The 24,789-nt window shown below is 50.9% G+C and overlaps 2 protein-coding genes across 2 annotated transcripts in view; one reads left to right on the top strand and one right to left on the bottom strand.

The window, feature by feature from the left end:
* LOC104911947 (uncharacterized) overlaps positions 1–9,941 on the top strand; it is a 183,271-nt gene extending 173,330 nt beyond the window's left edge. The window contains exons 17-19 of the mRNA XM_085230204.1: positions 270–6,060; positions 6,397–6,645; positions 9,487–9,941. Coding sequence (XP_085086330.1) covers positions 5,576–6,060; positions 6,397–6,645; positions 9,487–9,538 — 786 coding nt within the window. The 5' untranslated portion in view covers positions 270–5,575 and the 3' untranslated portion in view covers positions 9,539–9,941. The remainder of the gene's footprint in view (positions 1–269; positions 6,061–6,396; positions 6,646–9,486) is intronic.
* Positions 9,942–9,943: 2 nt separating this feature from the next.
* Positions 9,944–14,571, bottom strand: ZNF503 (zinc finger protein 503). The gene is made up of 2 exons (XM_085230203.1): positions 13,199–14,571; positions 9,944–12,164 (listed from the first exon to the last, which is right to left on the bottom strand). Exons 1-2 carry the CDS (start codon positions 13,505–13,507, stop codon positions 10,644–10,646), a joined length of 1,830 nt encoding a protein of 609 aa, XP_085086329.1. The 5' UTR covers positions 13,508–14,571; the 3' UTR covers positions 9,944–10,643.
* Positions 14,572–24,789: the final 10,218 nt, after the last annotated feature.

Below are 24,789 nucleotides of genomic sequence, written 5' to 3'. Positions count from 1 at the left end.
ACTGTTCACTCTGCTCTGCCTCCCATTCTGTGTCTGCATCTGGCCAACAGCGGATATGAGTATGTTACAGCTGCTAGCTATAGGGTATTTAACTTGAGGTGTAAAGGTTTGTGATTTAGCCCTGGAGGTCCCAGGTAATGAGCAAGATGATGATTATTACACTTCCAGAATTGTATGTACTCACATTCCTAAGAAGAGTTTGTGATGGGGGTGTGGAGAGCATAGTTTCCTTTTATCTGTTCTAAAGCACACAATTCATTTCTTTCCAGAATTGAACTATTACAAAATACATCAAAAGAGACTTCACAGAAATACGTCTGTCCTCACTTTAGTGTTTGCAACAAAAAGACTGGGGTAATGTTGCACAAATGAGTTTAACATTTAATAGATGATGAAATAACATGGTTATGCAATGATTGTTTTCAAGATGAAGATATAAAACTCACCACTTGGTTCTGCTAATTCTCAAGTCACTGTGTAAATGAGTCACTGTGTAAACGAGTCGCTGTATCCATCCATACACAAACAGGGCTAAATACTAACCTAAAACTGTTATTTGGTTCAGACAAGCTGATTAGCTATCAGAACAGATGTAGGTATTTTTCAAGGTGCTCTGTACTAAAAAAATAATAATTGTGCTGTTCTTTACATATAAAGTCTCTCTTTTTTTTTTTTCCCCTTTATTACTTGCTCCCTAATTTAAAGGATTTTTAATTCTCATTGTTGTGGTTTATTTTTAGAATTATTATTCCATTATTTTTTTGGACTCAAGTCTTTTCAGTATAAATAATACATACAAGCTGAAAATGCACACATTTCACCCATCACTGAAATGCAGCAATCTTTTAGCTAAAACATTGAAAGAAGTCTGATGGGGCAGATGTGACCATTAAATTCCCTGTGTTCTTACTACCTTGGGAGATATCAGCTCAAAGTTGACTGCATCTGTGTTACAATGGCCAAAACCCACTTGTGTGTTTTCCTTTCCATCTAAAAGCGTGTGTGTGTGTGTGTGTATGCATGTTTGAGGTCTTTTTTTTTTTACCTGTTTACTTCTGATCCACCTTGGGTGATCTCTTCAGACTTTTGGAACCTTCTTGTCACAGCTGGAAAAGCAAAATTCCCACAGTTTCTTCCGTGGAAATCCCAAGTTCCTTCACAAATTGTCATGAAAAATAGAACTGTGTGGAACATACTTAATTCTCATTAATACGGAACTTGAATTTGTAAGGTTTAGGACTTTCTTTTATTGTTATTACTACTATTATTATTATTATTATCTTTTTGTCCCAGGAGAATTGTTAGAAAACTTTTTCTGATGTCAGGTTGACCAGAATTTCACACCAGGTTTTGAATTTAGCATATGTGTATGTTTAACAGCTTAAAAGGATAAATGTGAAGTGACACGATCCCATTAAACAGCAAGCACAATTAACCATGTGGAACATGGTGTTTATACAAGTCTAACTGTTTTTGTTAGAAGAGTAAATATTTTCTTCTGTAGAAATTTATTTTTTTATTCCCTTATCTATGATCTGGTATATAGGCAGCTATAATGATACACAAGTATCTTCTCTAACAGGGATAAGCTATACTGGTAACATTTATCACTAATGGTATTCAGCATTATTCTTGTGTATTTTGAGAATACCTACATGTAGGGAACTGTACCCTTCTAACTCAGACAGCTTGAAAATAGTGTAAAAAATGTGCTGTCAATTGAGGAGGTAAGACGTGCTCTAACACTTCCACAACTCATTTAACTCTAGAACAAGATGGTGACACTCCTGGTAGTCAGTTTGTTCAAAATTTGTCAATACCTGATTTGTAGATACATCAACAACTATTTGTTTCTCCACCTAATGATACAGTTAATAAACTTTTCTTTCATTTTCCCCATCTGGTCTAAATTCCATTCTCAGTCTTTTTATAAACCCATTGATGTAAGTAGGATATCTGCTTTTGATCAAGAATAGCTTTTTACCCTAACTCTGTAAAGTCAGCATGAAGACCATAATTAAAAATGTGATTAGTTCTCTTCATAAAATCTCTTTGACACCTCTACTGGAATGCATTTAGCAGCTGATCCTTCTGAAAAAGAACTTATTTCTGCTCATCTGTTTTATCTGGAACACATTCCCCCAGCTTGCTGGTGCAATATATATTTAAGGAAATTGTAATCTTGCAAAGGGAGGGGAATTAGGAGGGTAGGGAGAAGGATGTCAAAAAAAAAAAAAACAACTCAACATTTTTGAGTCATAGGCTGAAGTATTTTGTTGTGGCAAATAGCTGCACTACTATGGTTTTGTTTGTTTGTTTGTTTTTGTTTGATTTTTGTTTTTAATGGAGTCTCAGAAAAAAAAAAAATAATCAGAAAAATGCCAGTTGGGACAACTAACATTTTTGACTGCCTTTGCCTCTGTCTGTTGGTTGCTTCTTGTGGAGTGCAACATTGGTGGGGTGAGCAGCAGTAGGGTGGGATGGATGATCTCTCTCACTTCCATATGGAGTGAAGCAAAGTGACAAATACCAAAAAGGAGAACTGCATTACCATGCAATGCCAACTCTTCTACAAGAACCTCGTTACCCCTTTTTATTTGCTGTGTGATCAGTGCAGGCGGTGTGAAAATTTTAGTAAGGCCTTGCTAAGCAAAAGTTGCTGTCCCGTAACATGCAGTAGTGGCTTGGACTTGCTTTAAAAAGGGATTACTCGAAGGTCTCCGTTATGTATCTAACAAGTTAGTGGGTACAGATCGGTGTTGCATCGCTGTTTTACCTGAATAGGCGAGTATCCAATTCTGTAATTACCATCTGGGATGCAAAGGGGTAGTTGAAAGTGTTACCTCTCTTTCGTGTACAACGTTTTTCTCTTGGATGAAGGAAGATGTGGTGGGAACCTGATTAAATCTCCTTCTGAGCGCTGACTGGGAAACCGGAGCTCCAGGCTTTGGCAAGCTCCGCAACCAGCAGATTTAATAGTCTCGTTCCTTCCTTCTCCTTCCCCCGGCCTAGTGCATTTTTATGCAAAGTGAAATGCCTTCAAAGAAGGGGTGGGGATTTTTCCCGCATGAGAATAACCCAGTGATTAGGAGCCCTAATAAGCGAGAACTGTGGTCTTAAGAGTTCCAGCTCTGGGAACTGATGTGTTCTGCGTTGAGATGAGCGTTTAAGGCATGGAGAAAAAGCAGCAGGTGATGTTGGCAGTTCATCCTTGCTGGTAGGAGAGAACGTCTCCTCCAGAAAGGATTAAGGACTTTGAGCTGCACAAGATGGGAGATAGGTTTCCTGCAAATGTCAGCTTGATCTCGGTTTGAGAATTTGGTCTTAAGATTACTGACCTGAGTGAAGCCTCATTATATTGCAGCTGCAAATGTGTGTCTTGTGATGGCTGGCAGGGTGTTAGGAGTGGCATCACTTCCACAATGTGTTCCAATCCCATCTCAATGGATCCCTCTAAAGCTGTGACAGTGGCATACATTGTACTAGAGGCCTTTCCCAGCCAGGGGGCTTTGCCTTGGAAAGAACCGAGCAGTTGGGAATCCCTGGTTCTGCTGGGCTTGCCAAAAATGGCGAGGCCTTTTGGTGACATGGTCACCAGGTGACTTCTCCCCAGGGCCGGGCCACCCCAGTCAATGCTCCCTCCCCGGGAAGGGGGGAGTGGACAAGTGCCCCAGCAAGAGGGGTGGGCTGGGCCGGGGCTGGCAGGGTTGGGAACCTCGGGGCCGGGCTGCAGGCCGGTAACCGATTGCTACTTCTGCTCAGCGTCTCGGTCAGTGAGTAGCAGCGAGTGTGAGAGGGAAGGAAGGCTGGACAGGCAAGGGTGGGGCACAAACGCTGAACCTGAAATGGGAAGGGTATGTTCGTATTTACCGGCAGTTCTGCTGTCCTATCTGAAACCTGCACGTGTCTTCTGTCACCTCCAGTAGTTATCTCCATCCATTTAACAAGGCTCTCGCATCGTTCCCGTGCCTTCAAGTGCATCTGTGCAGGGCGGACGGAGCCCGGCTGGGTCCGGCCCGTGGGCAGCGCCGGAGGCGCGGGGCTGGAGCTGCCCGGTGCGGGGTGCGGAGCCGCTTCGGCTCGGGGCCGGGTGCAGCCGGGGAGCACAGGGCGATCTCTGCTATTGAGTAAGGTGGACCTTCACCTGGTGGATCCAGGTGAAGGCTGGTTGGGCGCAATACTCTTAAGGAGACTAAGAGGGAATGGGAGAAGGGTTTGTGAAACCTGGAGCCTGTGTACTTCTAAGGGGAATTAAACTTGCAGTTATACATCGAAAATCCTTTCCTAAAAATAACTGCTGTCCGTCCAGTAGCGGTAATGACTCACTCCATAAGTGTTCCTCGGTCTGTTTGATCTCGGTCGCTCAGTAGCGTCTCACCCCTCCGCCCCACCCCCGGTTTAGAAACAATGGGGAAACGCGTTGCTGGGATTCGTGCTAATTTCTCACCGGCGATACAGGGGCTGTGTTCTGTAGCAGCGCGGATTATTAGAAACTAGTAATTTGCAGTTCGCATTTGCCATCAAGATCACAGCAGGGAAAAAAAGGAGACTCGAGGCTGTGGTGGCTTCAGTAATTCCCCTTCCTCGCTTTCATGCGACGATGGAAAGAGCGACGCTTTCAGAGCAAACTTACTTGAGCGTAATATACAGTGACTTCAGAAAGTGCAATAAAATCAATTAATGTTGCAAAAGCATTGGCCAAAAAGAAGGCGGCGAGAGAATTTATGGAAATGGAATGGATTTACAAGCATTTATCCTGCGACTTGATAAACAGCAGTGGGAAGCCGAGATGGGGAGAATAATTAGTCCCCAGCCTCGGTGAATTTTGGCAATTTATTGTTATAATTTTATTCTTTCGGCGGTTATTCAAATTTATATTTTAATTTTGTGATGTGAAGCGCGGGGGGATTAATCTGAACTTTGGTCTCGGCTTCCTCGGGAACTGCGTTCCTCTGACATTTTCTGCGCTCGCGGAGCGAAGCGTGATCTGTCACTTGCCAGGGCTGCTCCACACAGAGAGCTCATTCTTCGCCTCTCTGCGTGTCTTTTAAGGGCCGTGATCATTGGCCTTGGTAAATAACGTCGCCGACGGGGGCAGGATCAGCTGTTCGCCTCCTTGGGCGCCAGCATTTTCTCTCCCTTTGATTTCCGAAGGCGTTCTCAGCAAAACTTTGGGAGAGCGCTGGCGGCGCGGCGGCCGCAGGATGCGGGGCTGCTAAGCTGCGTCAGCGCCGAAACTTTTCTGCTCGCTCGTAGAAGTTTGCAGCGCTGTTATTACAGCAGAAACGAGACAACATCTACCCAGCAAAGATTACAATTTCCAGAAGTCAGAATTTATTACAGTTAAACTGTGATAAGATCCCATCTGTTATGAACACATGTAGCGCCAATTGTTTTTCATACAACTGCAATTTATTTACCCTTCAGACTGAATGAGATTACAAGAGTGATTTAAAAAAAAAAAATCACCAATGCCACATTCCCCCCTCTCTCTTCCCCCCCCCACCCCCCTTTCTTAGTCCGGCCTATCTGTTTCTATCTCGCTAAATCCATTTACTGTGATACTTCCCTTCGGATGAGCCCCGCGATCCCTGCCGCCCCCGCACGCGCAATCTCGCTAAGGCCGGGCCGCCTCCGCCCGGTGCCGCCGCTCTGCCCGGGGCCGTGGGGCTCGGCCTGGCGGGGGGGAGCCGCGCCCGGCGCCCTGAGCGGAGCGGGCGCGCTCCTCCGCAGTGCTCCGCGGGGGCGGGCCCGACAGCGCCGCCTGGCGGGCGGGACCCCACGGCCGTCCCGCTACCGGCACGGCCCCGCCGGGCCGCAGACAAAGGGAGCCGCCTCCTGCCCGCCGCCGCACCGGGGGGCTCGGGCCCCTCACCTCGGGGGAGCGGCCGTTGGACGAAGCGAGAGCCCGAGGGCACGGAGGGGGAGGGCGGCGCGTTCGCGTTCCTATTTGGTCGTAGTAGTTGGGGAACAGGAGGTGCGGCCGCCCGTCTTCCTGCCCCTTCCCGCAGAGGTGGTGAGGACCGAGAAACACGCGCCTCGCAGAGCAGAGAGGGAAATGTGAGGCTGTTGCTTAAATATAAATCGTTGTTGGACGTTCTCACCGCGATGGCCTAAGAACAGCGATCTAATTTTGTTCTTTCGAACTGTTCTGGGGCATATATATATATGCGTGTGTATGTATGCGTATATATATCCTCCAGGTTTCAGTAGGCGTCCTTCTGCTGCTCTGTTATCATTACTGCTTGCCTTGATGTGACGTTGAAGACAGATGACAGCATTGTCAGGTTGTCTTTAATTCATCTGAAGACTTAAAAAAAAAATAATAATAATAAAACACACACGAGGCTTCTTGCAATATCCAAAGCCTGAACGGCTTCGCTTTGTTCCACACAGGGGACAGACGGAGTGGCTGCGAGGGGAGCAGGGATGGATTTCAGACACGAGGGCAGGAGGGACCCTGCGCAGCGCTGAGCGGGCGCTTCCCTGCCCGCGGCCAGAGGGGTCCGTACCGCAGCACCTGGCGGGCCCGGCTGGGAGTGCCGGCACCGGGACGGCCTCTCCGTGTTTACGCACAACCCGAGTGCGCAATGCGCTCAAATTTCAGCCCCATCTCTGCTGCCTAAGCAGCGTACCTCCGGAGAGGTGAGAGCTTTCGGTGCTAGGGTCCGTCTTTTTTTTTAATACTTCTTCGCAACATTTTATTTTTATTTTTTAATGTGAAAAGGGAATCTGCCCCCAGCTGCCACGTAGCGTGTTGTGGGAGAACCCCAGTGGGGATCCGCCACCTCTGCCCGGGGCTGCGGGACCATTGGGCAGTGTGTGAGCTCGGGGCTGGAAGTGAACGGGACAATCCTCGTGGCCTGGATGGAAAGGAGAGCTGGTGATGCCGCCTCCAGATCTTTTCCAGCTTCAGATTCGCTCTTTTTAGGAAGAAAAAACAAAACAAAAACAAAAACACCAAAAGGCGCCCTATCGAAAGCCTGCAGTGAAAGCCAATAGTATAAAAGAAAGGCAGTATTTCTCTCCGTCTTTTCTAAATATGAAAGAGTGGAGTTTGGTCTGTATTTCAGAGAACTGGAATGCACGTGTGCCCCTGGCCAGCCTGGGCCTTTCCGGGCTGCGCTCGCCTTGGCCATCTCACTCACAGCCCACACGGCTCAGCAAAGCCCGGCGCAAGGAAGCGGGGCCGCAGCACTCAGGGTGGATTTGGAGGTGACGGGGAACGACTTCCCCATCCCACAAAACGGAGCCTCCTATCGCTGAGTAAATCCCCCCTCGTCTCAGAGGCATCCCTGTGCTCAGCTCTACCGTCCGCTTACTGCTCGGAAATCAGGAAGGCAAACATGTATGTGTGTGTTCGGTATCGACCTGCGCGCACAAGCCAAGATACATATGCCCATATAGGCCGAGATATACTGCAGGAACTCCTTTGCTGTCTGTGGAGTCTGTGTTTTATTGTTTCATAAAACCAGCTTAATTACATTTCCCCATAGATAAGATAAACAGAACCCTTCTTTTCTAAGCGTTGCTTATCAGAAGTATTTTGTCGAAGCGGCACCCAGAGCGAGCCTCGCACAGCGCCGGGAAAGTCATTAATTTTTATTTTGGTTCTTCGGTTGCACTTAGCGTCTGACAGGAGTTGATTTAAATATTACATGAGTTTATCTTTAGTGTTCAAAAAAGATTTGTGAGGAAGATGAAACTGTTTAATTCAAACTAATGTATGCCTGACTCCGGTCAGATCGATCTGAGTTTGGGGTTGTGATGGGTTTTGCCCTTCTGTTGCTTGTCCTCCCGAGCTGGTTTTTCACTGTGAAATTACTTTAGTTCGGTGGCATGGACCAGCGGCTGCTGTCAGCTCCTCGAGCCATCCAGCTAGTCGGAATGGGAGAACGAAATAACAAACGCGGCCCTTTTACCTAAAAACATTAATGTCCATAAGTCAATCTCCATTAGAAAAAATAGCGAATTTCCTAGATTAATATCAAAATCCTCCGTGACACTTGCCAGGTCAAATATTTAACAAGCCGGGGAGAGAGCCCTCCTTAGCACCGCTCTCCGTATAAAATAAGCCGTTTCCATTTGTCATTAATGTCGCTGACAGTATCTGAGCAGAACGGCAATAATAACGTTAAGCGCTCATTTTATCACTCGCATCAGAACCCCTCGCGCACAACTTTCAGAGCTGGGAGCCGCAGCGCTGCAATTAAGGCTCCGGCGCACGGAACTCCCCCGCTCTCCTTCCGACAGACCCCGACACCTGGCTGCTGACGGATTGCAGCGAGCGGAGTCGGAGGTGCAGCTGTTAGAAATCTCTAATTGTGGAGTACGTGCGGAGAAGCGGCGGTGCTTTTTGATCGCCGTAAGGGCACCGGGCTCGCACGCCCCGCTGGAGCCGCAGTGGCCCTTTCCTCGACTCGCGGGTGGCGGAGGGCCCGGGGCCGGGCTGTGGCTGGGTTGGGGCCGCGCCGCTCGACTGCCCGCCGACTCCTGCCGCCTCCCGGCCCCGCTCGCGGCCGATGCGTTTTATCAGTGAAGTTTGCTCGGTGCGGTTAACGGCGCTGCCCTTCTCTCCTTTCCCTGAACTCATCAGTTCACAACGAGAGCTCGTTTTACATTCCCCAAACCGGCGCTACGCGCTGCTCCTTTTCCCATTTAGGAAGGGGGGGGGTGGAGGGAACCACCGCTTGGTGAAAGCGCCGAGCCGCTCCGTGCCGATGGCGGAGCAGTGTCCCCAAAGAGCCGCTCAGCACCCGCCGAGCCCGGTGCGGCCCCTCTCCGAGCCGGGCCAAGCCGGGCCGGGAGAACGCCGGCCCTTCGTTAGCCGCCCGCTCCTCTCCGCTCTGCACGTTAACGCTAACTCGCACCAATTATCTGGAGTAAATGTATTAGACTAATTAACATCTGGGCACCGCGGGAAACTTTGAACAGTAATTATATCGCGGGGATGCGGGAGGAGGGAGGCAGGCCGACTTCTCGCCGAGCCCGGCCGCCGCTCGCCTTGCGCCGGGTCGGCAGCGGGCAGGGCGCAGAGCCCGGCTGTACGCGGGCGCGGAGCCGCTCTTCCCATCGGCGCGGTGCAACGCATGCGGCGCGGTGTCGGAGGCTGCTCCTGGCCGCGGCGGGGCTGTGCCGGGCGGGCAGCAACGCGGCCGGGGCGGCCCTCGGCATCGCTCCCGGCTGCGGGCCGTTTGCTGGGATCCTTCCTCCCCGGCCCTTCCCTTCTTCTTAAAAGAAAAGCAGCTCCCAGAGCAGTCCGATTTTATTATTATTATTATTATTATTATTTTGTTTCTTTTTTTCTTTTTTTTTTTTTTTTTTTGCACTGCGGTACGAACTGAAGAAAGAAATTGAAAATAACCGGGTGAGATCAAATAGCGCTTCCCAATTACTTCGGAACTTCTTACTTAGAAAAGTAGATGAATGGTTACGCGTTACACTGTAAAAAGCTTTCGGATAATCTTCTTACTCTTTTACCAACAGTGCTGCCTTCCCCGCGTCTCTTCCTAAAGAAAGAACGCCGCCTGTTAATTGAAGCTCGCATCGAAAAGAAAACGGTTTTCACAGTAAAATGCTCTTTTGAGACAGAGAGAAAAAAAAAAAAAAGTTCATTTTTCTCGGGAAACGGGCAGAGATGGGAGCGAGCCTCAGCCTGCCTGCTCCGTGCCCACCAACTCTACTGAAGGGGAGGAAAAAGATTTAAAAAAATAATAATAATAAAACCTTTTCATCCTTTTTTTTTTTTTTTTTTTTTTTAAGAGAGCCCTGGGATTGCAATAATAATAATAATAAACCTTACTTTTCTTTCTTTTTTTTCTTTATATTTTTAATTAAAATTGAATAAACGCTGAAGGAGAAAGTAGCGACCGCCTTCATCCAAGACCTACTCGGGTTTATAACAGAATCCAAGCGTATGAAAAAAAAAAAAAAAAGTAAAACCTTTTAATACATCAAATATACGGAATTTTAATCTTTAAAGCGATACATTGTCTATTTTAGTACATGACGTAAACCTTACTTAACCCTCGTTACAGGGTGGACTTAAAAATTAAAAATAGTTAAGTGTTCCTTTTAAAGAACAAAATAAGGCAAATGAGGTTTTTGGAATAGAATTGTTTTTGTTTTTTTTTCTTCCAGAATACATACAAAAAAATACCAATTCTCTTTCAAGGGTATACACCTTAAAAATAATTGCAATTTGAAATTATAACTGACAAATTGCGAGTTGTTTTTTTAGTAACAAACATGCATGTAAATTTTTTTTGTTGTTGTTTCAATGAGACATTAAATAAGAACGTACGATACAATCATAGCAATTTTAAAGTAACATTAAAGAGAAGACCTCTATCTTTTTATTTATATTCTACAATGGGTGTTCCACTTTTACCTATTGAGCTCAGTTAAGTAATGCACTTTATGATTCGTTGTCCCGCTTGAAGCTAACATAAATAAATACAGTGCTCACGGATCCAGTCCTCAGATGAACACTATCGTATAAAAAGTCCCATTTCTGTTTTGTGGGTTTTTTTTTTTTTGTTGTTGTTGTTGCTGTTGTTTTGTTTTTTCCTTGCCGACTTCCACCGAGTTCGGAGGGCTCCATCCCTCCCTCCCTCCCTCCCCCACCCTCCCGCCCGCGCCGCTCACTGGTAGCCCAGCGCCGAGGCTGTGGTGAGTCTCTGCCCGTACAGTGCATAAGGGGAGTAGTAGGGTCCCGTAGCGGCGGGCACGGGCACGGGCGCGCCGGGGGTGGGCAGCGGGCTCTTGGAGTACGGGTGGTAGCGGCTGCCGAGTCCCAGAGCGTGGTGCGGGCTGCGCAGAGCCAGCGTGCCCGGGCTGCCCGGGGCGCCCGTGGTGGGGATGTGCATATGGCACGCCATGGCCGCGGCCGCCGCGCTCGCCAGCGACGAGGAGCTGGGGTAGCTGGAGAGGAGTTTATCGGTGCCCGGGAAGGCAGTATGGGTCCGCAAGTGGCTAAGCAGCTCCTCCGAGGTGGCGAAGCGCTTGTCGCAGGGTCCGTTGGCCGACACCCAGTTGCAGATGTGCGGCTGGGGGTCGTTGGGGAGCATGAAGCCGTAGGGGTACAGGGGGTGGCCGGCCAGCGAGGGCGGCGTGGCGCCGGTCAGCGAGGAGTGCACGCCGTGCAGGGGGTGCGTGGGGTACACCAGGGGGTATCCGGACTTGAGGGCCTGGTCGTGGGCGCAGGAGGCGCCGGCGGCGCCGGCCAGGTGGCTGGCGCAGTGGTAGCTCAGGCAGTACGGGTCTCGGCACAGGCTGGCCGTCATCACCGACGGCGGCGACGCGCCCGCCAGCGGGCTGGAGCCGGCCGGCTTGCTGCAGCCCAGGCTGCCCGCGGCCGCCAGCTGGGCCCCCACCAGGCTGGAGGATTTGGTGGGGTCCAGCGCCACGCCGTGCGGCAGGAACTGCGGCGGGTAGCCCGCGTACGCCCCGGCCAGCGTCCCCGGGTAGCTCATGCCCGCCGGAGGCAGCGGGAAGACGGTCTGGCCCGGCTTGTAGGGGGAGACGGGGGCCACGAGGCCGGAGCCCAGCACGGAGGCGGAGGAGGTGGCGGTGGTGCTGCTGCAGGAGGAGGCGGAGTCCGAGGCGATGGGCTTGGAGCCCGGCGCGCTCTCCTGGTGCTGGTTGACCTCCACGTTAATCCCGGCGCAGCTCACGCTAATCCGGCCGTGGCCAATGCCGGCGGAGCCCGGGCCGCCCTCCGTGCCGGAGCCGCCGCTCTTGCCGCAGCTCTCCGAGTCCTTCTTGTCCTCCCCGCCTTTGCTCTCGGCCGGCAGCAGCCCGGGCGAGCAGGCGGAGGCGCTGGAGTTGGGGCTGCCTGTCCTTGGGGTGAACGGCTGGCAGGTGGCGCTCGGCACCCGGAATCCCGACTTCTCCCCGGCCGCGACCCCCGCCGCGGGGGTGCCCGCGCAGCCCGCCGCCCCCGGCTCCTTCTTCTCCGCGCCCGGTTTGGAGTAGGGCTTGAAGCTCGACTTGTCCTCCACGCCGATGTCGCTGAGCTTCAGGGGGCCCGACTTGGAGTCCTTGTCGCCTCCGGAGCCATTGGAGGTGACCGAGGAGAGTTTGGAGGAAGGGGACGGGTCCGGCTTTCCTATCTGCGAGCAAGTTTGTGCCAAAAGGGCCAGGGGGCTTTTCTTCGCATCCAGCTGCAGGAATTAGACACACAACGACAGAGGTTTAATGGGGGAGTCCGTTCAAAGAAAAAAAGTGAAAAGAAAAAAAGAAAAACCAAAAAGCCCGGAGCGTATCTAGTAGGTCTCTTGTCCCGCACGTTTTTGCAGGGGCCAGCCTGGAAGCGATGAACGATTTCGTGTGCATTCATCACCCTGACATCCCCTCCCCTGCATGCACCATTTTCCACAAAGCCTTTAAAGAGGGCTTGGGCTTGCTGGAGCCGTGCGAGCACCCCCTCGGCCGCCCAGCGCCCATCGGGCAGCGCCCACCCCGCGCCGACCCTCGTCTCCGGCGTGAGGGAGCCCTCGGGCCGCGCCGGCTGCCGCATTTCTGCGCCCTGACCGCGGCCGCTATTTATAATCAGAGCCCGGACGCGCCGGGCTCCGGGAGAGAGCCGCGCTTCGCTCCGCAGAGACCTCAGTGAAATCATTCATTCCCACGGACACACCCTTCCCACCACCCTCTCCATTTCGAGGTTCGCTTCCTAAAACAGCGAGGGGCCCCGACAGCGTGGAGAAAGGGAGAGCCGGGCCCCCAAGACCCCAAAAGACGACGAAGGCGGAGGGCCGAGAGCCGCCATAACCGCCCCGCGCCGCGCCGAGACCGTGCCCGAGCACCCCCGCAACGCCCGGCAGCTGCGAGCGCGGCGTGGCCGGATCGTGACCCCGGAGCGGGGCGCTTCCTTCCACCCACCGCTCCTCTCTCTCAAAAAAAAAAAAAAAATTAAAAATATATATTAAAAAAAAGTATACACGCACATATACATATAATAAAACATTAAACAAAATCAAAAGGAGTAAAAAAAGATCAAAAGAGCAAAAATGAAAGTTTATTCAAAAAGGAATGGCCAGGCAGCCGAGTAAACACGGAAACGACGACCACGCGCAGCTCCTCGCACTAAGATCAAAGGCGCCCGTTCCCGGTGCGACCGCGACCCGGAGTGGAACGGGCGCGGGGCAGCCGCCATGCGGGGCGACCAGCACACGGAGGGGCCGGGGCTGCTTACCTCGATGGGGCTGACGGGCGTAGAGGGGAGAGGCTGCAGGTACTCGGGGTGTAGGATGTGGCCGGTCCGCGCCGTGAGCATTTTCAGCACCTTGATGGGCAGGCGGTTGGCTTGGCGCAGCGGGTCCGAGGGGGGGACGGCGTGGAAGCAGGGCTTGGCGGCGGCGCTGCCGGGGCTCCCAGCGTGCCCGGTCGGCCCGGCACTGAGGTCGGCGGCGCTGCGGCTGCGGCGGGGGCTGCCTCCGGGCTCGCTCAGGCTGCTGCTGCGCTTACTACTTCTGAGAGCAGAAAGCGAGGGCGATGTGATCATGACCCAAAACCTCGCATGAAAACTGGGGCAAGTCGCGCCGCTCGCACTCGGAAACGCTCGCTCGCTTTCTGCGGGCGAGAAGGGAAAAAATCCACACGCCCCCCGAGGAGGAAAACAAACATAAAATGTCCCGCGGCTCTCGCTGGCGGGGAGGGCGTGGGTGGGGAGGGGGGGGGGGAAGGGGGAGCCGGCCGGAGAGAAAGAGGAGGAAAAAAAGCCGAGTAATCCGTGCGCTGCGAGGGGCGGGGGGCGCGGGCGGCTGCGCCGTGCCCGGCCGCTCTCGGCTCCCGGCTGCGGCGCGGCGCGGGGCGGGCGGGCGGAGCGCTCGGCTCCGCGCTCAGTTGTGCTGCGAGCCGCTGCCCATCCAGCCCGGGGTCTGGCGGAGAAACTCACTTCAAAAGCAGCTGAATTAGTCTGAGATTAAAGCCTTTGCCGCCTTCCAATCAAATGGGACCCCGAGGTGATTGGAGGGTCAAGGGGATGTGACGTTCCCTTTTCTGGGGCTTTTTTTCTCTGTTTTTAATGGGCTCTCGCTCTTTTTTTTTTTTTTTTTTCCCCTTCCCTTTCTCGTCCGCCTCCCCCCTCCCCTCCCCTCCTTCCTTGTTTGCGCTCCCAGGACGGGCTGGGCGTTAATTCTGTGTTTCACATCACGCGCCGAGAACGTTTTTCTTCCTCCGCGGCCAGCGCGGCTCCCGGGCGGCGGCAGAGGCGGCCGCGGGCCGACGGGCGCCGGCCGGGAAGGAGGCTGCCACGGGGCCCCTCCGACCCCGAGAACGGCCCCGACGCGGCGGCCGTCCGATCGCGGCCCTCCGCCGCCCGTCCGCGCCGCACCGCGCCCGGGCCCGGCCCTCGCCCCCACTCCCCACCCCGGCGCGGCTCCGCCGCCCCCGCCGGGCCCCGGGGAAGGGCGCGGGCCGCTTTCCGCCCCTCCTGGCCGACGGCGCGGGGACGGGCGCGGACGAGAACCTGCAGAGCGGCGGCCCTGACCGCGGGAGCCGGGGCGCTGCGGCGCGGCCTGCGGCGGCGCGGAAAGCGCGGCGGCGGCGGCGTCGCGCGCTGTCACGCAGCGCCCGCCGCGCCGCGCCGCGCGGGTCCCCGCCCCGCCGTCAGCTGTCAGCGCTCCCCGCCGCCATCCGTCAGTGGCTTGTCAGCCCTGCCAATCCGCCCTGATTTATGTCAGCTTTTGTTGCTGATTACAAGCCTGGTGTGACTCCAGGGGGAGAGAGAGGGAGGAAGGAAAACAGAGAGGGAGCGAGCGGCTCCGCGGCGTAGAGCCGGAACTCGTCTTTCTGCGGGAACGGGCGGCGGGGCCGCTCTTCCCTTCCCACCTCCGCAGCGGCTGTCTCGGCCCCGACGCCGCACCCGGGAGCGGGCGGCTCCGCGCCCCGGCCTCACTGGGGGCCGCCTGCGCCGTTCCGGGTGCGCAGCGTGAGCCCTGCCCGCGACCCTTCTGCCGCTCCCCGCGCCGCCCGCTGCTCTCCTCTTTGTAGTTCCCGTCCCGCTCTTCCCCACCTCCTCATCCCGTAACATTTTTTTTTTTTTCCACAGGCAAAACGTGTTAATCAATCTTTTACTTTTGTTTCCGGATCTGACATGGTGGCCCACACAATCTACAACATTAACAAAAAGGTCACTTAGAGATAAAACACGTTTGACAAGTGAAGAACAAGGCAAGTGCTTCAGGGGTCGCGGCCAATTCCTGACCTGGACTCCGACCAGAACAGGCGCCGCTCGGGGAGGGGTGGGCGTGGGGAAGGACTTTCCCTGCTCGCTCTCGGCCCCGCAGAGCCCGTCCATCGCCTTCGCCTTCTTCTTCTCCGCACCGCCACCCCCGGGCCCCGTGCCGGGCAGCCCCCAGCGGCCCTCTCCCCCCCCGGGCCGCCTCTCTCCGACGCCCTCCCCGCCCCCAGAGCGGTGCTCCGTCGGTCCGTCAGCCGGGTCAGCATCTCGGGTGGTTTTTATTGAACCGCTGCGCTCTTTGGCACGTTGGATAGAACGGGGCGATACGCGGAACTGCCCTCGCCTCTTAGAAAGATGATTTTAACAAACTTTTTAATTTCTCTGTGTTCTCTGGAATCGTGGAGCGTGTCGCCGGAACGTGTCGGTGCAAGGCAGAGCCGAGCTTCCATGTCACCGTGCCCGCTGTGTTCTTCTGAGGCCGTGACAGTTAAAGGATCGGGGGGCAGAGGGAGAAGCATCGCACAAAAGCTGCTGCTGCAGCGGGACTGACAGCCCGCACCGTGCCCGTAAGGAACTCCCCCTTCCTTCATACAGAGTGGAAGTGACTTGAATCTGCCCCAGGTTTTCCCCCCGTTCTTTCTTTTGTTGTCAAGTCCAATTGATAAATGGAGTGCAGTAAAACTCTAGAAGAAAAAAAAAAAAAAGAAAAGAAAAAAAAGAAAAAAAAGCTGAAACCTTCATTTGTGTTCATTTGCATTAAAGTGCTTGGAACAGCTGTTTTCCTTACAGGACCAGAGAGACTCCTATCTGTTTTCTCGTTGTATTTATCCTGCCTCCCAGGGTGAAAGCCTAAAGATTAATTGTCCTAAGGCAGAGTCAGCTGCGGGCAGTCCCCCTCCCCTCTCCCTTCCCTCCCGGCCCGGCGGAGGTGCGGGGACTTCGGGAGGGCCTCGGACTCGAGGCGATGGCGATGCCCGCTCCGTGCGCACGGCACCTCGCACCGAGGGGAGCAGGGACGGGCGGGGAGCAGCGCGAACCCGAAGCTCTCTGGCTGAGGTAGTAGCGTCGGAGGGTACTTTAATTAGTAACTTCAGAGAACAGCTTTTCTTTCTTTTTTTTTTTTTTTTTTTTTTTTTCCGCCGAGCCTTCGAAATGAGGATTAAATCACACTCAGCACTGTAAACTTTTTATGTAGAAGGTTATAAAAATATATTAATAATAATACAAAAACCAAACAAACGCCGAGCCATCCCCTCCCCTCTCCTCCCCAAAGCCTTTCTTAGCCGCGGCAGCTCTGCCCGCTCCCAACGCGCGCAGTGCGCGGCTAGAAGCGGAGTCCCGCCGCCGGGCTGCCCCGCGGAGCGCTGCGGAGCAATGCGGGGCTGGCGGCTCTCTCCGCTCCCGGCTGAGGAAGACGGACTCCGTCCTGCTCGTTACCTTGCGAGGGATCTTCGTTTAATGAATCCGCGCAGCCGGGTTGCTGCTTGGTGCTTACTTGTGTAGTCTTGTTGAAGTTTGGGTGGCTGTAGCTTTTATTCTTCTTTAAAAATAATAACAAAACAACAACAACAAAAACCTAAGGGTTGAAACCCGTCTTCCTGCTCTTACAAAGGAAAATTGTAACTTAAAAAAAAAAAAGAAAAAAGGAGAGCAAAGGAGGAATTAATTAACAAGTGCCAGTCCACACTTTCCTTTACCTACCAGCTATTGGCAAGCATGTCAAGTCGATTTTATTTGCACACAATGGAAATGATTTATTTTCTCTTAAAAAGGAGTGGGCTGGCAGATATTTGAGGAGGAGAAGAGAGCGAGACCGAGAGAGGAAAAAAAGTTTGAAAATGCCTTGAACTATTCACTGTCGAGATGGCTAATCAGTATTGAGGCTCGAGGGCACTCGGGCAGCTTTTCAATGCGGTTTTCCTTTCATCTCAAGCTGGATGGAGGCGCTCAATTAAAAGCCTATCAGTTTGTAAGTAAATCAACGCCTATCAAAGTTGTCACATCAAACAAAACGATTATTATTGCAGCCCGCCTCCCCTATTAATCTCCCTCTAAAATAATCCGCTTGACAGGTCAGGCTGGCGAGCTGCAAAGCCTGGTCGGGATCACCCAAAAACCCGGAGCGAGCCTTCCCCCGGGAGAGGGAAGTGCAGCAGCTCGGCACCAGCCCTGCTGGCTCTCTCCCTTGCCATTTCAGCGTCAGGTTCTGTACATCACGCTGGGAAAGGGCGTTCGGTCTTCTAAACTGAACAGCGACTGCCCTACAGGCCCTTGAGATTTTTTGTCTTCCTTTCCATCCCCTTCTCCTTTCTATCGCTTATGAACAAGGTTCAGCTTTCAATTAACAGAAACCCGGTTGCTGAGTTGTCCTTGTGCTGTATTTCTGTGCAGAGCACAGCTACCTGTCTGTCCTGGGCGGCAGTTTCCTTTGCTTTGCGAGTGCTGGCGCTTCCCCACCTGCCCCACGGCTCCTACAGAGGTGCCATGCATTGCAGTGGCTTTTTGTGAACGATGCTTCTCCTTCCATTATTTTTTTTCCCCTTTCAAAAATGATAATACTTCTGATAAGGAACATTCTGGTGTATTGGAAATACGGCACCACGAATTCACACATTTGGGAGGGACAGCCTGTTTTTCTTCTTATTTTTTCTTTCAATTTTTATTTTTTTTTCCCCCAGGTGAGCGTGGGGGCACCCAGATAACAGCTGACACATCAGCCCAGGTACCCGGCCGAGGAGCGGGGCATTTCTTGTCGTCAAAGTGCTGCCCTGAATGCCTGCCAACAGAAAAGATGATTTCCAAACCTCTCCTCTGTTTGCATAGCGCTTGAAAATATTTACCCTTATGATTGTAATTACTTTCCTAATATATATGAGGAAGATATGTTTTGCTCTGCATGACACGTAGGTAATCGTTTTATAAGCGGGGATAAATTTGGAGCCATCTTCAAAATAACAGTCACGTTTAAGTGCCCAAGACTTCTCCCCCTCCTATCCCCCCCCAGTGATATTTTTGCAAAACGAGCAGAAAATCGCTTTTCTGTTTGTTTGTTTGCTTCTTCCTTCCGGAAGCGGACCTTCTCTTAAATGCTTTCAAAGGAATTCGCCCGGTTTTCTTCCCTTTGTCACGTCAAGAGAGAAGGAAGCGACGAACACACCCAATAAAGCCCTTTTCCTTTTAAGCCATTTGATAGATCCCTTTATTGATGTTGGGAGTTTCGTGTATGAGTGTGAAGGTTTTAATCCCCATGCTGAAGCCCTTTCGCCAAGGGTGTTTTGCAGAAGTACCCTCTGTTATGTTCCAGGTGTTGTCTGGGCGAACAGCTCTCGTTTCAAACCCGCCCTGAGGGAACTTTCTGGAGGGAGCGGGCGAAAGCAGAGCCAGGCGGCTCCGGCGGCGCAGCACGGGCAGGGCACGGCTCCTGCCAGGCGCATCGACATCCTCGGTTGCATTTCACGTTGTGCAATGTGCTGCGACTTAAACCGGCAGCCGAAAGCGAGAGATCACGTTCCCTAATCCGTGCACGTGTAGTTGAGCTGGCGCTCGCTGCCTGGCTTGTGGGAGCGAAGCTTTAGCTTCTGCGGCACCTTGCTCTGACCCTTGAGTCTCACAGCTCGTCCTCACGCCTTTGTGCTCATCCACTCCAGGGCTCCGGGAAAGGCTGACCCGAGCAGCGCCCGGCGCCGGTTGGCGCAGCGCCGCAGAGCGCAGCGCGCAGTGGAGGCGATCCCGAGCTTCCTCCCCCAGGCTCCCAGACGTGCGGAGTGTTTATTGACAACTTTGTTATGGAAACTGTGCAGATCGGCCAGATGCGGCGGCGTTAGGAGCAGCGCCTTTTTTTGCGCGCCGCAAAGTTGGAGGGCTGTGGCTGGAAAAGGCACGGGCACCCCAATAATTAACCTCATCCGACAGCCCGAGTGACAAATGAACGATAATCCTCGAAGTAATTCCGAGATGGGCACGGCCGGGCGGGGGCGGGGGGAAGCGAGCGAGCGGTACGTCTTTGCCATCTTCTTGAAACAGCCGAGGTCCCCGATCCGAAAAGGTTAAAATAATCTCAATTTTAATAGCTGTTAGCTTATTTTCGGTCATCCCTAATGATGCATTTAGGGCTCTTCTAATCCCAACCGCTTTCATCTTTAGCTTTTTACACCTGAAAATTAATTCCACCTAAAGTACATTTTTCATTTGGTACTGTACTAGAGACGTGCAAATAATTTACATCAGCGTTCATCAGGACTGTCCCGGAGTGATGGATCATTTTGTTGAGTTGCAGTAAAAGTGCAGAATGATCTATAATGATGTAATATATACATTAAAAGGGTGTCTGGATGATCAGAGTTTTGCTAAAAATGTAAAAGGGCTTTTTGATTGATAACAGGGTTGCTGTTTTTCTGCAAAGGCTGTCACGGGCTGACACAATGCTTGAGTTATTAGGGCAGAGAAGGGCAACCATAAATTTCCAACGTCAGGCAAAAACTCTCTTTATTGTCTATATGATGGATGGGCCTCCGTACTAGACACCAAATACTTCGTATCACCCTTAAATGGGAACACATTTTTCGTGGCCATAATTCATGTTTTTTAAATAGAAAGTTTGAAATGCCTGCCTATATTTCACAACCCTGACATATTTATGAATCACTCCCTGCATGCAAATATAATTATTTAAAGCACCGAGGTGACATATGGGTTAGAAATGTACCGAATGCTGTTAGCGGAGTGATTTTTTTTAATTCCCTAAATTGAACACCATAGAAAACTCTGCCTGTCTGCTCGGATCAATAAAGTCGAAGGTGAAGTTTTACTGATTTTGTCAGTGCCACATACAGATTCTCGCTTTTGATTAGGTGCGGCAGGCAAAAAGGGAGTCTGTCGGCAATTACTTCTAGGTTAATGAAAGAAACACTCGTCTTTCTGCTGGCACCCCGCGCAGACGCACGCATTTCTCCCCCCCTCACATCGGGTGCGGAGCTACCCACGGGTGCACCCCTCGAGCTTTATGTGCAGGACGCGTTTCCCGGCCGGCAGCGCTCGGTCTTGCGGGAGCAGAGCTCCCCGAGCGGCTGCCGAGGCTGCCGGGGTCCCCGGAGGTGCCGGACGCCGGGCCCGGGGGGCCTCCTCCGGCAGCACGGGGAAGGAACGGGGAGTGGATCCGCCGCCCCGAGCCTCCGGGCAGCCCCGCGGCCGCCGCCACTTCCGCCGGGGCGGGCGGAGCCCCGGCCTCATCCCGCGCCCCGCCCGCCGCCTGCGCCCGCCCCCAGCAGGGCCGGGAGCCGTGGGGACGGGGGAGCAGCGCCTGGCAGCGGGAGGCGCCTCCGCGGCCCCCCGTCTCCGTGAGGGCTCTGCCGCAGCCGCTCCGCTGCGCTCTGCGCGGGGCTCCTCCGGCTTCAGCCGCGTCCACCCTGCGGAGCCCGTAGCTCAGCCTGAGCTCTCGTCCTGGGGCGTGCAGCACCTCTGCATGTGTTTCATTGGGACCTCTGTTGTTTTCGACGGAGCTCAAGCGAAGCGGGCATCAACATCACTTAGTAGCTTGAATATTTTCTCCCGTGGACTCGCGTGTAAACGTGTAAAATGTTCGCGGCAGTCCAAACTTACTATAGCAGGCTGACTCTTTGCCCATAAAAAGTTAAATCAACCATGACCAGACTCATTTTCCCATGTCAGCCGAGAGGACTCCGTAAATCAACACATTAGGGCTTCGCAGGGTAGGAGCTGCGTGTGCCTCATGCAAAGCGGCCCTGACAGCCGCTCTCCCCGTGTCGGGGCTGTCAGCCCGCGTGCTGCAGAGCGGCAGGAGAGTGTCCAGGAACGGTTGCTACGGGGGGGGGAGGCGACTCCGGGTGATTCGCCTTCCGACGTGGCTGCACTTCTGTCTTACAGGTGCTCTGCAAAGCCCATCCCAGCAGCTTGAAGAGCTTTGATGAGCCCATGCCTGCGCTGAAGGTCAGGTGTAGGCGCTTCTCGACACCTCCAGGAGGAGCCCAGTTGGAGGCTGTGATAGATAGCTTGTGCTGGGGATGCAGAGGGCTGCGATAGCCATGCTTGGAAGGAAGTGAGCGCTCTGGGCAAATAAGGCTGCAAAAGAATAGCCTTGGCTGTAGGACGCTGCCCAGGATCACCTAGGACGACCCTCTCTTTGTCCACGAAACAAGCAAGTATTTTAGAGTTGTTGTTGGTGGTGTGTGTGGCTTTCTTTTCTCCTTTATCTCTAAGTAATGTGCTATGTTCAGTAAAAAGCCCCAGCCAACCAGTCCTTATCTAACCCACAATCTCTGGGTAAGAGTTCAGATACTGGAAAGCTCATATCTGGATGTGAGTAGGTTTGAAGGAAAAGGAGACATAGCACAGCATATAGCGAAATGATATAACCCCTTACTGGTCCTGATAGTTACACACATTGAATCAGATTAGATTCAGATATCGAGGTAGAGCCTTGTGCTATATTTCATGAAATGGGCCTCAGCATAGAGAAATCATTATCCTGTGCTCCTTGCTGGATTGCCTCCCACTCGAAGAGGTGACCCAGCTGTGACCCAGACTCTGAACAGTTGTGTGTAAATTTAATTTTCAGCATTACATCATTCCAACTGGAATCTCACCTCCTTGCTTGCTGTTGTGCTGTGTGGCTTACCTGGTGGTAGGGAGAGAAAAGGAAAGGGAGAAAACAATGCTGCGTGTTAGGAAATATGAGACAAAATGAGTTAGCCAAAAGGTGAGTTTAAAAGCCTACAAAATGTGTAAAGGATGAGGATTTCCATGATGTTACAAAATCTGCTTACAAAGTTTCCTACGTTTTAGAAAAACAAAGGTCGGGAGACAGCAGTCAAGTGTCTGTAGCAGCTTTTATTTTTGGTCAGAGCTCTCACTGCCCAAGGAAAGGCTGCACTGTGACAAATTGTTCTTTGAAGTTCCATGTATTTGTGTGGTTTTTGCATATGCTATGTTTTCTCTGGCAGGTTTTTGGAATATGAGTTTTATAGAAATCACCAAAGCCTGAGAGAGCGAGTGAGCTTTGCACTGTAAAAGGGGACTAGAAGTAGCCCTCTTTGTGAAGGCTGCTTGTTCCCCCAAAAGTTAAAGGATTTGAAGGAGACTAAGAGTAAAAAGCACAAAGGCCACAGCCCACTTCATCTAATTGTCATTTTTGTTTTTCTTTAGCTGGTCAGAGGGTTACCCTTCAAGTCATTTATTTCCTATCTGAAATGTTTGTTTTCTTTTTCTTTTTTTCCTTGTTTCTTTTTCATTCATGGAAAGTTCAAATGCTCAGTGGATGACAAAGCAATGTTGAAGTATGGGAGTGTGAAGAGTTTGTTTCCTGACCAGCTTCATTCAGGTACTCCCAGCTCTGATAAATGTACCTTTAGTGTCAGGAGCAGAGATTAAAGGCAACAGGAGCCTGGCCAAGGTCACAAGTCCTTACAGTAAATAAGTGGTCTGTTCAAGTAAACTTATTAAATTGTGGCCACAGAAGTACAGAGACCAGACAGAGTTAGCAACTCTTACATTCCAATTCTAGGCTTACCATTAAGTGTGCAGCTTTATTGTGTGGCTTTTTGTTTATTTGTAAAGTGGAGTCCTGCTATTTAGTTATCAATTACTTAGAGTTTTAATGAGGATAAAATAGTAAATGCTTTAGCATATTACCACGGCATAACAAAGCTAAGAGCTTAACTTCATATTCCCTACAGAAATACTGCAACGTAATGTGCCATGCCTTGCTGTGTAACAGAGTGATTGAATCAAGGGGATCATTTAGAGTGCTGTGCTCTCTTGTCAGAGTTAAATAATGTTATTTCATGTAAGGCTTGCAGCAGCACTGCCATGCTTTGTGCTACTCACCAGCCAGAAACAAACCTCCTCCCAGGTTTTGTCAGTCCTTCCTAGATTTTTTTCAAATTCATGGAATGATGTAATATAACCAACATAGGCGTGTGATGATGGTGTGTCTTTGGTCCTTTGAGTGCTAAATGCCCCCACATTTCTGTAATATTTGAGTTCCTGAGGTTTTCTGTTAGATTTATGTAATATGTTGTTGTTTTTTTTTAAACCCGTGACCTTGAAATCATGAACAATCCCCATGTTAGTACGACAGAGGTACAAATGGCATTATTATATAGCTTTGGTGGTCTTGTTTGAATGTTATTAATATACAAGGGTAAAATCAATTAGTGAAACACCATTTTTGAAATGTAATTTATTAACACTGTGTAAGAGTATTCTTCGGTTGGCTAGCTTTAAGACAGAGATAATATAATAGCATTGTGGCTACTTCAGTTAGGGCTTGCTTCTTCTCTCCTTGGACTAAAAGGCAACATTTTCTCATTAACTACTACATGAACAGAATTGGACTGTGGTAAGCAGCTGTTTTGGTTCAGTAATCTCCCATTGTTTCATTCCCACATTTTTATCAGCATCTCAGTGGGAAGACCAAATTTAAGTAGGATGCTTTCATAGATAGTATAGGTTTTTAATATCAAAGTATGTTAATGAGGAAGAAGAGTGGTTGGACCCAAATTATGGCATCTAAGGAGTACAGTAAACGTTATAACCCAATTTAAAATACCTCAGAGACTATTCGGTTTCCCTGGTCTATTAACATCCATTCGTATCTGTTATCATTAATAATGAATTGTATTACTAAACCAGAGGAGAAAAAAAGTAAGAATCCAAGGCTGTTTTTCCTTCATCATGAAAGCTAGCAGGAGTAGATGGGATTTTTTTAAAGACTATATTAATAACTACAGCATTCATATATACAACTGTGGATCTCTAACAGGTTCTTTACAGCAGAAGTAGAAGCTATTCTTGGCCAAAACTATCTGCTTCTTTCAAGGTACCACTTAAAATTGCTTGTGGAACAAGAATGATGAAAAATGGTTGGCTTGAGGCTCAGCTGTGGTTATGAAAATTAGCTGACCTTGATTTTTTTGGGCCAATATTTTAAATTTCTGTGATTCAGATGATGTGAAAAATCCTAGTTACTTGCAGTAGTAAAGGAGAAGATTAGTTCAGGTTGCTTCTGGGTGTGCAATCTAGTGTAACCAAGGAGAAGAGTGCTGAAAGGAAATATGGTTCTCTCCTGTGGCAATATTGTAGTTTTATTTATATATTTATGCTGGTGTAATGAAAGCAATAACATTTTTACTGTGAACAGTAACTTGGGATGCCAAGATATCCTAACCTGGGTTGGTTATATTTATGTTTATAATATATAGACTGAAAAAAAAAAAAAAAAAAGTAAAAAAAGTATTACCCTTTGGAATAATGTTTGGCTTAAAGGTGGTTTGGTATTTTTTACACAACCTTGCCTGCATGTCTCTCCAGACAGATCAAATGTTTATCTCTAATACTCCTACATCTTCCTAGAAGGCCTAGGTGCTCTTTCTTGTGGAATATAATGGGGGAGAAAAAAAAAAAGGATAATGCAGTCTCCACAGATTCATCCAAAATACCTGTCCTCAGCATAGGCACTAGGATATGAACGTGGATCTGTTGCACTGGGACCTTTCTCAGACCTTGTAAGGCAGGGTGAATTTTATCCTTGCAAGATTAAGAACTGAAACAGACTCCTGAGGTAGAGAAAATTAATTTAATGGTTA

The sequence above is a fragment of the Meleagris gallopavo genome, chromosome 8 (assembly GCF_905368555.1).
Source record: "Meleagris gallopavo chromosome 8, MGAL_WU_HG_1.1, whole genome shotgun sequence".
Taxonomy (NCBI): Eukaryota; Metazoa; Chordata; class Aves; order Galliformes; family Phasianidae; genus Meleagris; species Meleagris gallopavo.
The sequence above is the reverse complement of the archived record's forward strand: the minus strand, read 5'-3'. Positions and strand labels throughout refer to the sequence as shown.

What these genes read in the sequence shown, in the direction of transcription:
- ZNF503 (XM_085230203.1), bottom strand. Translation starts at nt 13,507, where the DNA reads ATGATCACATCGCCCTCGCTTTCTGCTCTCAGAAGTAGTAAGCGCAGC. An exon ending in CGCCCGTCAGCCCCATCGAG is followed by an intron (nt 12,165 to 13,198) that starts GTAAGCAGCCCC and finishes TAATTCCTGCAG; the next exon opens with CTGGATGCGAAGAAAAGCCC.